This window comes from Petaurus breviceps, unplaced genomic scaffold (assembly GCF_028583685.1).
Source record: "Petaurus breviceps papuanus isolate PSGF00001 unplaced genomic scaffold, PetGlider_PUasm1.0 673, whole genome shotgun sequence".
Taxonomy (NCBI): domain Eukaryota; kingdom Metazoa; phylum Chordata; class Mammalia; order Diprotodontia; family Petauridae; genus Petaurus; species Petaurus breviceps.
This window is the reverse complement of record NW_027186448.1, coordinates 1,162,913-1,176,535: the sequence shown is the minus strand read 5'-3', so window position 1 is coordinate 1,176,535 and position 13,623 is coordinate 1,162,913. Positions and strand designations below refer to the sequence as shown.

General features: G+C 42.9%; 1 protein-coding gene and 3 non-coding genes across 6 annotated transcripts in view; all 4 read left to right on the top strand.

Moving 5' to 3' along the window:
- The window catches only part of CTC1 (CST telomere replication complex component 1), a 48,645-nt gene extending 44,775 nt beyond the window's left edge, over nt 1–3,870 (top strand). For all 3 annotated transcript variants that reach the window (XM_069104119.1, XM_069104118.1, XM_069104120.1), the window contains 3 exons: nt 247–412; nt 550–676; nt 852–3,870. In XM_069104119.1, coding sequence (XP_068960220.1) covers nt 247–412; nt 550–676; nt 852–976 — 418 coding nt within the window. In that variant the 3' untranslated portion in view covers nt 977–3,870. The remainder of the gene's footprint in view (nt 1–246; nt 413–549; nt 677–851) is intronic.
- Nucleotides 3,871–6,188: 2,318 nt separating this feature from the next.
- On the top strand, nt 6,189–6,262 carry TRNAI-AAU (transfer RNA isoleucine (anticodon AAU)). The gene has a single exon. It is a non-coding gene; the product is annotated as a tRNA-Ile (tRNA).
- Nucleotides 6,263–6,607: 345 nt separating this feature from the next.
- Nucleotides 6,608–6,689, top strand: TRNAS-AGA (transfer RNA serine (anticodon AGA)). Its single transcript has one exon. It is a non-coding gene; the product is annotated as a tRNA-Ser (tRNA).
- A 346-nt stretch (nt 6,690–7,035) lies between these two features.
- On the top strand, nt 7,036–7,109 carry TRNAT-AGU (transfer RNA threonine (anticodon AGU)). The gene has a single exon. It is a non-coding gene; the product is annotated as a tRNA-Thr (tRNA).
- The last annotated feature ends 6,514 nt before the right edge of the window (nt 7,110–13,623 follow it).

The following is a 13,623-nucleotide window of genomic DNA, read 5'->3' as shown; positions in this document are numbered from 1 at the left end:
TATCTCTTCCCCACCCTTCATTTCCCTCCTACCCTTATACCACTGCTTTAAAACACACACACTCACACTCACACACACGCACTCACGCACACATGCATGGCCAAAAGCCAGTTTTGAATCCTTGTTTTTATGTTTAGTAGCAGTGGAACCTTTGGCAAGCCACTTCACCTCATTTAGCCTCACTGTAAGGGCTTATACCAGATGATCTCTAAGAACCTTTCTAACAGGAAACCCTGTGATCCCCAGGCTTCTGGTAGAAGATGGAACTGCAGAAGCTGTAGTGACTTGCACAAATCAGCAGGTGGCAGTAGCCCTGGGCCTGTGTCCAACTGAGTGGGACTCACTGATGGAGCTGGTCAGGGGACCTGGGAAAGTTGCCCTACACATTACCAGAGCTGGGGCCCGGCCTGAGGTCAGACTTGCTGGAGAATCTGGGTCCTAGTGGGAGGGGGAGGGGAATTGTGGGGGGGGGGGGGGCTGTAAGAGCAATGAAGTAATTTGGAATTTGAATGTCTTGGTCCTGAATGACTAAATGATATCCTTTTATAGTTCACTGGAGAAACAGATGATTCCCTGATGCTCTTCCTTCAGACACTCTGTGCCAGCTCCTCTGTCCTCCGACCTGTTCTTCTTACTTTTGAACTTGAAAGGAAACCCACCAGAGTCATGCCATTAGGTGAGGGCTGAAGATGGTTCAAATATGAAGGTCCCTAAGAAAAGGGAGGATGGAAAGCCATCAGCTGGGGGCTACATGTTGGAGTCCAAGGGGGATAGAAGGGGATGATCCAGGATATAAAAAATGAAAAGGGGATTGAAGCATGAGGATTGAGCCCCCCACCTTCTCTTCTTAGAACCACCTCGGCTACATCGGTTCCAGTTTGGTGAGATTCCTGTCTTGACTCATATGGTTTCCAGACTCAACCTTTCCTGCCTTTCTCTCGGAGAGCCTGAACCCCCCCACATCTTAAGTTCCTGAGATACCTGGGACCATTTTTCGAAGCAATATATCAAGGATCTGAATTCATTCAGTGTTAGGACTTCAACAATACAAATAGCAATTCCATTGTAACTTAATAGACAGCTTTCTAATCAATTAGCAAGCATTTATTATTCCCCCAGTAGCTGAGACTGCTAGGGAAGCTCTACCTCTAGCCCTGCTGAATGCCATTTCCTCCTACCACCTCACAGGACTGAGTGTGCCCCACTCTTCCTTTATTTGAATGTAGGCTTTTGAATCCCTGCTTCTCCATGAATCTACCTCATCTACTTTCCCTTCCTTCAACCACAGCCCAGGGACCCTGCAGTCAGGCTTCACCAGTTTGACTCTATTTGTTGAAGGAGAGAAAACCCACTTCTGTCTCAGTTTATCGTCTTTGCCTCGTTCTGGTGCCTTATCCCTCTGCTTTGTACCTGGGATGTGAAGAGCAGAGCTAAGAAACACATTTGCACAGCACTTTATCCTTAACAAAACTCAAAGTTGCCTCATTTGAGACCCGTGTGGATGTTTTTTTGGTGTGTGCTGGGGGTAGGGCTGGGGAACAAGGCTTGAGTGTCGGAACAGGCAGCGAAGGAGGCATGCAGACTTCCAGCAGAGCCAGTTCAGAACATCTCACCATTTATTCATCATTCAGTTCAGTTCAGCCAACATTTTGTTGAGTAACCTCAAAACTCACTGTGCTTGGTATTGAGAATACAAGGACAGGCCCCCTGCCCTTAAGGAGCTTAATCTACTTATGGAGGAAAGAAGTCTAATACTACCAATAAAGCACCCAGCAAAGTGTCTCTTCCAGGAAAGTGAGGAGAGAGAATACAGAGGACATTGCCCCAGAGCTGAGCCTTCACATTTAGGGATTGGTATAAATAACAAACATTTATGAAGCATTTATGTTTAGGTCAATGTGCTAGATGCTGGGGATAAAAATAAAACTATTCTTGTTCATCTCTGCAGGAGGTTACAAAGTGTACATAAGATAGTATTGTGCTATAGTTCTTAAATATTTATAGCAAGCTCTGTGGTGGTAAAGAACTGGAAATTGCTGGGATGCCCCTCAATTAAGGAATATCCATTCCTCATCCATTCATTCAAAAAGTTGATGAAAATGATGAAATGATGAGCTTAACAATCTTAGAAAAATAGGGATAGACTTGCATAAAATAATGATCAAAACGAGTAGAACCAAGAATGTTGTATATATTAATAGCAATATTTTAAAAGCAACTTGGAGTGAATGAGTCATTTTGACTAATATAAATACCCAAATTAAGTACAAAGGACATGTGAAAGAAGATTGCTATCTGCATCCAGAGAAAACTGAAAAAATAGAAGTATGTAATAGTTTTACATATATCTGTAAAATACATTTGTCTCTAATGGTAGCTATGGAGGGGGAGAAAAAATAAATTTACAACATAACTTTATTATGTATTTAAAGGGATGTCTATAAGGTAGATTTTAGTGTATGTAAGGTGAATTTTGTTATTCTTTTTTAGATAATAGTTCCCAGGCACATGGCTTGTAAACATCACCATACTTTCAATGTCATAATCTTAAGATAGTGTAAACATTTGAGTTCAAGGGTGGCTGCTAGCACAGGTTCTTAGATCTGTTTACTAAAGGAAAACAACTCAAAATGGGTTCACAGTCTTACTTTAATCAAACAGACATTTATCATTTACCTAGTTCAGGGGAAAAAGTCAGCACCCTGAACGTCAGAGAATACAAACAAGTTATAAGCAGAGAAACAGATCAGCAGACAGGCTTCCAGCTGTCTGACCATTACCCTCCATGCCTAGTCAGTTACCAGAGAGGGAAGCACCAACATCTGGGTTTTCAAGGGGGGGAGGGGGAAGTTGGGCGCACGGCTCAACAGCTGCCCAGAATCTTATCTAGCCATATCACACAACTTCCCAAAGGGAACCCCACAACAAAACCTCACATCAGGGTATATATAGTCTCCTGGGTCAGAGACCATCACAACCCTCGTGGCCCACTGCCCAATCACAAAGTAACAAGGTGTGGGTGTTCCTGAAGAACAAGCCTCCCTCCAGGTGACCACATTCAGCCCATTAGGGGGCAGAGCATATTCTCAAATCAGGGAAGGTTCTGAGTCACCTACGCCTATGAAAGGGCCAAGGGACAGGGAAGATCTTCAGATTCCCATTCCCATAACAGCTGGTAAATACCCACTGCAACTGTGCAGTGAGACTTAAGGATGAGTTAATGTAAACTTGTGAAGCTGTTGGTGGCAGATTGCCTTCTTTGTTACCCTATATATCAAGTGGGCATTGGTCAGTAAGGGGGGGGAATAGGAATTCAGAAGGGGAATGTGCATATGTGCTTGCCTCAACCAGCCCCCATTGAGGCTTGGGGTGGGGGGCAGGAGGAACGCACAAGCTGGAGTGCTTCCTAGTTTGATCGGTCCCATCCAGATTGGAGGGCTTTTTTTATGTGTGTTAGTCTGGTCCAGCCCCCATCTAGACTTATGGGACCTGTAGGAGTTGTATGTCCCGCTATGTTCTGACCCACTCCTAAGAGAAGAGTAATTAAGTAATGCTGTAGGAGTTAGTACTGCCATTATCAGCAACCCCTTTGACTAGACTAGAATGAAGTGAATGTATTTAACCTCTTGTCATGTCTCCCTTCCCACATTCCTCTGTGGGATCAAGAGTGAACCTAGTAGTGCTAGAAACCCTCCTGTCTGTACTGCCCTGCAGCTGGCAGAGTCGGGCAGGATTATCTGTCTGATAAGGGAATAGCAAGTTGTACATAACAGATTTGCTGTTTCAGGTGCAATTTTTTTTATTATACTATGTTATGGAAATGCTCATTTTATTCCATAAATTAAAAATAAATAAAATTTTAAAATAGTATATTAAGGTTGTGTGCAAAATAAATACAGGGTCATTTGGGAGGGGTGGGCATAGGGAACTGAGATCATTAGGAAAGGCTGCTGGTAGAGGGTGGTGCTTAAGTGAGTTTTCCAAACTTGGGGAAAGGAAAGGGCCTGGGAGGAGAGTGCTAGAAAGGTAGCAGTGATGGGGGACGGGATCCCAATAGGTTCAGCAGGAACCCTGATCTCATCCAAGACCAGGAAACCTGCAAGGGCGTCTGGAAAGAATTCAGCTCAGCCTTGCTTGGAGTTAGATTTGAGAAAGTTTATTATTAACGCTATTACAGCGGGCAAGAGTCCTTTAGGGGACCTGCGAGTGAGAGGGGTACATGCTTTTACCTTTAAAGGGTAGGGCTGCCATTTGTCAGGGCTGACCAGAAGGGAGGGGCCTCAGTGCATAGACAAAGGTCAGAGCTGACCAAGAGGAGCATGTGAATAGATAGTTTAGAAAAGATTTGGGCCAGGTCGTTAAGGAGACTCTAGGCAAGGATAAAGGAGGGTGTGGGCCAGGCCTGAGAAGAAATGAAGAGATTAAGTAAGAACAAAAGGGGTCACAGGGTGTTGCCTAGGCATAGTGTGGGATAGGGAGAAGGGGCAGAGCTCAAGGGTGGGAAAGGACAAATTACAACTTCACAAACTGGTTTTACAAGTTGGTTTGACCTAGACCCCAGGTACCCCATCAGCAGGAGTTAATATGTGGTTCTTGAAGCAATAGTAAATAAACCCCTGGGATGTATTGATTGGCCAATTAATACAGGCCTGCTATTTAGGAAAACCGTTGGCTTCTGTGTTGGGGAAGTGTTTGGAAAGGAGAGAGATAAGGCAGTGAGACCTAGTTAGAAGAGTGATAGGGAAAGTGAACCGGCAAAGGATATAGAGAAAGAACTATCAGATAGGTTTTCAAGAGTAGAGTCTAGTCAACGTCGGATACTGCAGAGAAAGCATGAGGACCGAGAAAATGTCATCAGATTTGAGGATTCACCTAGATCTTTGCTTGAGAGAGCAATTCCAGTTGAGAGATGACTTGGAAAGCCAAATTGCAAAGGAGGAAATAGTATAGCAAGTATATATATATATATATATATATAGTATATATAGCAAGTAGTATATACAGCATTTTTAAAAAGCAGTTTGGCTTGTGAAAGAGAGGAGAGAATGCCAGCTTGAAGGGTATGGTAAGCTCTAGAGAGGTATGTGTTTATTTTCAAAGACTGAGTGGAAGACAGCTGTGTGTAGGAGATCGTAGAAAGAGAGCGGAAATTAGAGAGTTTAATTATGGGAGCAATTTGTGGAAGAAACGGATGAAATGGGACTAAGGGTTGACACTGAAGTGTTGGTGAGAAGGGCCACCTCTCTAAGATGGTTTTGCATAATGTATTATATTGGCTATAATTTCTTTTTTCACTTAAGAGTTTTCATGTAGTGTGTACTATTTTCCTCACCCCTTAACCCAGAATGTTTCTGCTGGTTTCTCGACGGTTTCCAGGATGTTTCTTATCTGTTTTGAAAACGAGTAGTCGTGACTGGTTCCCTCCGCAATATGCCTGTGAGGGTGGGGGAGGACAAAAAGGGCTTCCTCCCGCCTTAGCTCACTGGGACAGCTCAGCTCGCCCAGGGCCGCCTTCGGCATCGTGACCATCCCCGTCTGTGTATCCCACCGCCTCCTGGGGCTTCCAGCGGGAGGAGCAGGTGTGGCCCAGTCCTCCACAGAGGATGCAGCGGAGGCAGGAGGGGAGGGGGGGAGGACTCCCGGGCTCAGGGCGTAATGGCGCGTGCACCCGGGGACCCAAATGATGGGAGACAAAAGAGGCAGGATGAGCTGTGACGGGACGGATCGGAGAGAGGCGGCGCGGCGCCCACGTGGAGATCTCAGGCTCGAGCTTTGACTCGCGTGACCTTGGGCATATCTGCTTAGCCCTCGGAGCCTTTTCTTCTTCCATCTGTCAAGTGGGGATAATAATAGTTTCACAGGAACAGTAAGCATTTTAGAAATGAGAGGTGTGCGTAGGGGGACGAACACCTGGCGGGGATATGGGAGGTTCAGAGTCTGGAAATGAGGGAGGAGCCCGCGGTTCCTTGGGGCTGAAGAGTGCAGGGAAGTCCCGTAGTGGTGCAGGCAGCTCCCAAGCCAACGAGGACCTTCACGAGTTCCCTTTCCTCTGTCACTCAGCTGGAGGGCCTCAGGCCCAGTTCCTGGGGCCGCGGGAAGCTCCAGACTGCCGATTAAAACAGTTAATTTCAGATTTCATCACTCGGCGATTGCACCAAATAAACTATTCTCCATGTGCTTTTTCCGTGGGCCGGTTAGCTCAGTTGGTTAGAGCGTGGTGCTAATAACGCCAAGGTCGCGGGTTCGATCCCCGTACGGGCCATTATTTTTCTTTCAGAGTGATAAACTTTTGTCCACAAAGTTTGCCACAAGAGCTTGGGAAAACGGCGTTTGTTTTCAAAAGCTTTCCCGTCCCATCCTACCCCCAGAAAAGTTCACTGAACCTGAAGCACACGGTCTCTGACCCCAGGGAAGCTCCGCGCCGCGGAGGAGCGTGTTATCGAGAGAGCCGCGGGTGCTCCCCCTGGGGCAGATGCCACTTGAGGAGAGGGGCGGCGGGGGGAAGGGGTAGGCCCGAAGGCGTCTGGCGCCTTAGACTCGCCGTCTGGGTGAGGGGGGCATCGTTGGGAAGCCTCAGAAAGGCAGGGGAGAGGAAAATAAGGATATGGTAGTCGTGGCCGAGTGGTTAAGGCGATGGACTAGAAATCCATTGGGGTCTCCCCGCGCAGGTTCGAATCCTGCCGACTACGTGTTTTCTTTTTCTCCTTGAACCTGTTAGGGCCGTGGCCACCAGAGCAAGCGAACCCCTGCCCCTAGCTGTCACCGCCCTTGCGCCTCCCACCCGTGACCCTTGGTCTCTGGGATCGGAGGCCTCGCTAAGGCCTCCCTTCATCTCGTGACCTTTTAGGAGTAGGAAGGGTTAAAGTAGACTATTGGGGAGGGAGGAAGGGAGCGCAGAACGGGGGAGGGAGGGTGAGAGTCCAGGCCGCAGAAGCCGCCCAGGCCTCGGTTCCGGAGGACTCATGAAGCAGAAGCAACTGGTTATCAAACCCGAATCCTTTGTAGGGATTTTCTAGAAATTGGCTCCTAGTTCCTGGCGCCGTGGCTTAGTTGGTTAAAGCGCCTGTCTAGTAAACAGGAGATCCTGGGTTCGAATCCCAGCGGTGCCTTTGTCCAGGGGTGAGGTTTTTTTGTCTCAGAACGCGTGTCTACATTCTTTATTTTCTTTATTCTCCCTTTCTCCGTCTCTCCATGTCACTCCCCCCTCCCAATTTCTTTTTATACGGAAGAATCCCAAACTTCTTACAAACCGATGTTTTTTCTTTTTCCAATACAGCCGAATGTATCTGGCTGCTGTCGAGAATGGCACCGACAAGCTAGGGAAGGGTGGGGAGGAGTGTCTGTCTGTCTGTGTCTATGTTTCTATCCCTCTCTAAGTCTGCTCGTAGTTGACTCCATCTAATAAAAGACAATAACATTTCCATTTCTATGGCTCCTTCAGGTTTGCAAAGTGACTTAAGACGTCATCTTGGGACTCCTCTTTTGTAATACTCCTTACAGATGAGGAAACCGAGGCAATTAGAGACCAAGGGATTTATCCCCTGGTCACAGAGATGAGATGCTCCCGAGGTTGGAATTGAACTCAAGCTCCATCCCGGCTTTGGGTCCAGCGCTTTACCCGCTGCACCAACCAGCAGACCGTCTCCTCCTTCTGTCTGTCCGGCTCCCTTCTGCATCTGTTTCTGTCTCTTGGTTCTCCCCACCCAGCGGCTCTCTGTGCTCGCTCCAAACAGTCCAGCGATAACGCTACAAACAAGACATAAGCAGGATAAACTGGGGGAAATGTCAGAGGCTGCGCAGGGGCTTCTGCAGAAGGTAGAACTTTGGCGGAGACTTGAAGGAAGCCAGAGAGGCTGCGAGATAAAAAGGAGGAAGAACATTCTAGGCATGGGGGACAGTCAGGAAAGGTGCCCAGAGTGGGGAGATGGAGTATTATTCTGTTAGAGGAGGTCAGTGTCACTGGAGTGAAAAGTATGTGGAGCGGGGTAAGGTATAAAGAAAACTGAAAAGGAAGGAAGGGGGCGGGTTATCATCCAGTTAGAGATATTCAGTAAGCAGTTAGAGATGCATCCATTTAATTTTATTTAACAAAAATATATTAAGGGTTTGTATATAGAAGTTGGGAGAGAACGGAACTTGAGATAAGCCAGATTACTCTGAGGAAATTGTATAGAAATTATCCAAAGAATAACCTTAGTACCTGAAGGATCATAGATCCAGAAAGGATGAAACCTTATTTTACAGATGAAGACCCAAGGAAGTTTAATGAATTACATGAGGTCTTGTGAATAATAAACATTGAAAGCAAAAGGAGAGCCTCTTTCCTCTGAAAACCAACTGTGCCATACTTGCTTGTCTTTTTTTCTCCTCTCCCTCTAGAGAAGACCTTATATATAAAAGAGGTGCAAAGAAAATTCTGTGTGAAGTTCAATGGAAAAGATCATTCAATGGTGAAAAATTGCCAAAGATTTCATGAGGAAAGTTGTCCATTGATTTGGACAGCAATTCCACAAATGGAAGGGGAAAGGAAGGAAGGAACCAGACAGAGTAAAATCTCAGTCATACATTAAACCCTGTGTTCTGGAAACAGAGAGTGGTCCATTTTTGCTGGAGAGTAGAGAATAATGTGGAAAGAGGTTAGATGAGGTCAGCAGGATAGAGTGAAACCAGATTGTGGATGGCTTTCAAGGCCAAAAGAATTGACCAAGGTGACAAGATCAGATCTATGGGGAAGGAAGTTTAAGAGGTGGGTGCCCTACCTGTGGCATGATAATATGGAGTGAAGCAAGGGGTAATCCATGATCTCAAAGATCTGAAGGGAAGCCTTCACTCTGGAGCATGAACACCCCTTGCAGGCATCCTCAAAGATGTAGAAGGAACCCACCTTTCAGCTACCACTACCACCACGACTGATCACCAATTATCCTTTTTCTTTTTGCTATTCCTATTGCTATTGTTGAATTTAATGTGTTTCTATACTTAACTCTGTACATTTTCAATATTTCTTTTTCCTGTTCATATGGAAGTGAAATTCATGTGAGCCCCACCCTTTCCTCTATTTTATATATACATATATATATATATATATATATATAAATCTTTTTGTTGAGAACATGGTAGCATAAAAGGAATTTGTTAGCATTGCTTCTTTTCCTATTTTTGTAAACACTTTAAATTATTTTTTCTTTGAATGTTTGCTAGAATATACATATAAATCCATCTGGGCCTGAGGCTAGTTTTGTGAGGCAAATCTCTGAGTTAGATATAATTTATTATAAGGGGCATGCAGCAACATTCAAAATTTCTCCATTTGCTATAACCAATGGTTCCACATATGGATTGTGTGGTGCTGGCTGGTGGAAAACCTGTGTTTTCTTGGTGTGATTTGTTAGGCCAAAATTAGCACAAGCAGTGGAGAATCAATCTATGCTCTGTTGTATCTCAGCCTCAGAGGCTGTATTGAGTGCACACTTGTGGCAGCAAGCACCCCAAGCATGTCCTCAGGGTTTGCTGCCCATACAGGTTCTTGGATCTGCTTTGATAAAGGAAAGCAACTCAAAATGGGTTAACAAGCTTACTTTAATCAGTCAGACATATATCGTTTACCTTGTTCAGGGGAAAAGGTCAGCACCCCGAACTTCAAAGTATACAGGCAGAATTATCAAGACAGAAACAGATCAAGTAGACAGATTTCCAAACTGTCCAACCATTACATCCATACCCAGTCAACATCTGGGTTTCCACATCTGGGTTTTTCAAAGCTGGGGGGGGGGGAGGGGCCTGGACACCGGCTTCCCAGAATACAGATAAAATCACAGAACATTTCTCAAAGTGAGCCCCCAAAACAAAGCCTCACATCAGGGCTTATATAGCCTTCTCCTGGCTCAGAGAATGTAACAACCTTACTGACCCACTGGACAATCAAAAAGTATCTACTGAAAAACAAGCCTCCCACCCCAGGCTCCAGGTGCACTTTAGCCTAGGGGCAGGGAAGATCTTCCAAATTTGCATTCCCATTACAACACTCATCTGCAAACAAAAAGTCATGTACCAATTCTCCCTCCTCTTTAGTGTTGGCTGGTAGCCTTTTCAAGTTAAATAATTTACCATCAGTGCAGTAGCTGACGTGCCATTTCTATTCTCACTGAAGGTGTCCAACAACATTGCTGAAAATACCATGATAAAAATTGGGAGCAAGCCCATAACCCTGCTTCATTCCATTAGTGATGAGGAAAACACATGAGCATGGTCCATTATCCAGAGCCTGTAGAAGCATGCCATCATGAAATTGATGTATGATACTGATGAACTTCTCTGGTTAACCAGATTTTGATTTAACATTATTAAAACTGTCCATTTTACATCTAGTAATGCTCTCTATCTCTTGTTTGGTCATTAATCCTTCCCTTCTGCATAGATCTTACTGGTAAACAATTCCTTGCTCTCCTAAATTGCTTATGGTATTACCCTTTATTAAATGGAAAACAAAAATCATGTACCCATTTTGATCTGATCTTGGTGTGAGATGTCTATACCTAGTTTCATACTGTTTTCAAGTTTTTCCAGCAGTTTTTGTCAAATAGTGAATTCTTGTCCCAAAAGCTGGGGTCTTTGGATTTATCAAACACTAGATTACTGTATGGCCATTTACTATTGTGTCTTGTGTACCTAATTTATCCCACTGACTCACCATTCTATTTTTTTAGCCATTACCAAACAGTTTTGATGATTGTCACCTTATAATATAGTTTGAGATCTGGTACGGCTAGACCACTTTCCTTTGCATCTTTTTCCATTAATTCCTTTGATATTCTTGAACTTTTGTTCTTCTAGATGAATTTTCTTACTATTTTTCTAGCTCCATAAAATAAGCTTTTTTTTTTTAGTAATTTGATTGGTATGGCACTAAATAAAGTTAATTAATTTAGGTAGATTGTCATGTTTATTATATTGGCTTGGCCTACCCATGAGCAATTGATATTCTTCCAGTTGTTTAGATCTGACTTTATTTGTGTGAAAAGTGTTTTATAGTTTTGTTCATATACTTCCTGGGTTTTCTTTGGCAAGTAGACTCCCAAATATTTTATATTGTCTATTTTTATTTTAAATGTAATTTCTCTTTCTATCTGTTGTTGCTGGACTTTATTGGTAATATAGAAATGCTGATGATTTATGTGAGTTTCTTTTATATCCTGCAACTTTGCTAAAGTTGTTAACTACTTCAAGTAATTTTGTAGTTGATTCTCTAAGTATACCATATCTGCAAAGAGTTTTGTTTATTTATTGCCTATTCTAATTCCTTTAATTTCTTTTTCTTATTGCTATAACCAACATTTCTAACAAAATATTAAATAACAGTGGTGATAGTGGGCAATCCTTGTTTCATGCCTGATCTTATTGGGAAGGTTTATCCCTACTACAGATAACACTTTATGATGGTTTTAGATAGATACAACTTATTATTTTAAGGAAAGCTCCATTTATTCCTGTGTTCTCTAATGTTTTTAATAGGAATGGGTGTTACATTTTGTCCAAAGCTTTTTCTGCCTCTATTGAGATGATCATGTGATTTCTGTTGGTTTTGTTATTGATATGGTCAGTTATGCTCCTAGTTTTCCTAATATTGAACCATTTCTGCATTCCTGGTATAAATCCCACCTGGTTATAGTGTATGATCTTTGTGATATATTGCTGTAATCTCCTTGCTAGTATTTTATTTAACATTTTTTGCATCAACATTCATTAGGGAAATTGGTCTATAGTTTTTTTTTGTTTTGATTCCTCCTGGTTTAGTTATATTTGTGTTATAAGAGGAATTTGGTAGGACTCTTTCTTTGCCTATTTTCCCAAATAGTTTATATAGTATTGGAGTTAATTGTTCTTTAAATGTTTAATAGAATTCACTTGTGAAACCTTCTGACCCCAGGGATTTTTTCTTAGGGAGTTCACTGATGGCTTGTTCAATTTCTTTTTCTAAAATGGGGTTATTTAAGTATTCTATTTCCTTTTCTGTTAATCTTGGCAATTCACATTTTTGCAAATATTAATTTCACTTAGATTGTCAGATTTATTGGCATGCAATTGGGTAAAATGGCGCCTAATGATTGCTTTAATTTCCTCTTCATTGTTGGTTAATTTGCCCTTTTCATTTTTGATCCTGGCAATTTGATTTTCTTCTTTTTTTAAATCAAAGTAACCAATGATCTATCTATTTTATTGTTTTTTTCCCATAAAACCAGCTTTTATTTTATTTATTAATTCAATGTTTTTTTACTTTGAATTTTATTAATCTCTCCTTTTATTTTCAGGATTTCCATTTTGGTGTTTGATTGGGGATTTAAAATTTATTCTGAAATAATAAGCCTAGGGGGGGAGTTTGAAGACCTCCCCTGCTTTGAAAGTAAACTCCCCCCTAATAGGCTCAATATAATCACATGGAGCCTGTGGTGGGAGGAATCTGCTGAAGGGATGCAGCTTCCATAGGAAGCTGGTGGTCAGAACTAGCTAGATGGTGAGAGAGGAGGACCTCAGGCAAGGAGTCAGTTAGGCTCGTGAGTGCCTAAGCACCTACTCTCAAATGGTGGCCAAGTAAGCTCTAAAGGCTATCAAAAGGGTTGTACAATTGAGTGGGGACTATCCTGAGTACATACATCAACCATACACTTGGGAACAATGAGAAGTCCTGACTGCCCGGGACACAGAATGCCAAGTCCTTGTCAGCACATACCAAGGCAGATTTGATAATGTATATAAGAATCCTGTCTTACAGGTTATGTCTAATTATGAACGGATGACTAATACTATAACAAAGAACTCACCAATACCTCAGGCATCCAACAGCATTTACTGATGCTACTAGCCATCGGATTGCTTCCTATTATATTCCCCCAGACGGGAAGGTTATATACACCCCATTTGAATCTACACAACAGAATGAACTATATGCCATAATAGTGGACAGGACTTCAGGACACAGAACAACCTCTCAATATGTTCTCCAATAGCAAATATGCTGTTTATGTGGTTAATATCATTGAAACTGCACGTGTTAGGTTTTCTAGTGATCTCCCAGTATTCCATCTATTCCTTTTACTTCAGGAGACCATTAGAAACAGGAGATCACCTTTCTACTGCACTCATATACCCTCAACATGCCTTCTTGCCAGGAGCCTTGACAGCAGGAAATGCAGTTGCAGAGATGCTCACACAACCTTTCTCTTAAACAGGCTGGGGAATCATATCACCACTTCCATCAATCTGCATGTATGCTGAAAAGACAATTTGACATTACCAGGGAACAGGCCGTGATTACCGAGAAGTGATCAAATTTTGACAAATAGTCATCAACCCTAGATAGGTGTGACCCCTGGAAATATGGCAGATGGATGTCACTCACTATCCATCTTTTGGGCATTTACAATACCTTCATGTTACGGGTATACATGTGCTCCTCTTACACCATGGCAACAGCCCAAGCAGGTGAGGCTGTCATGAATGTGATAGATCACCTTTTCCATTGCTTTTCAATACCTGGAATACCAAAGCAATTAAAGACAGATAATGGACCTGCATACACTAGCCATACATTTTCAAAATTCTGTTTAACTTAATAATTTCAATCAT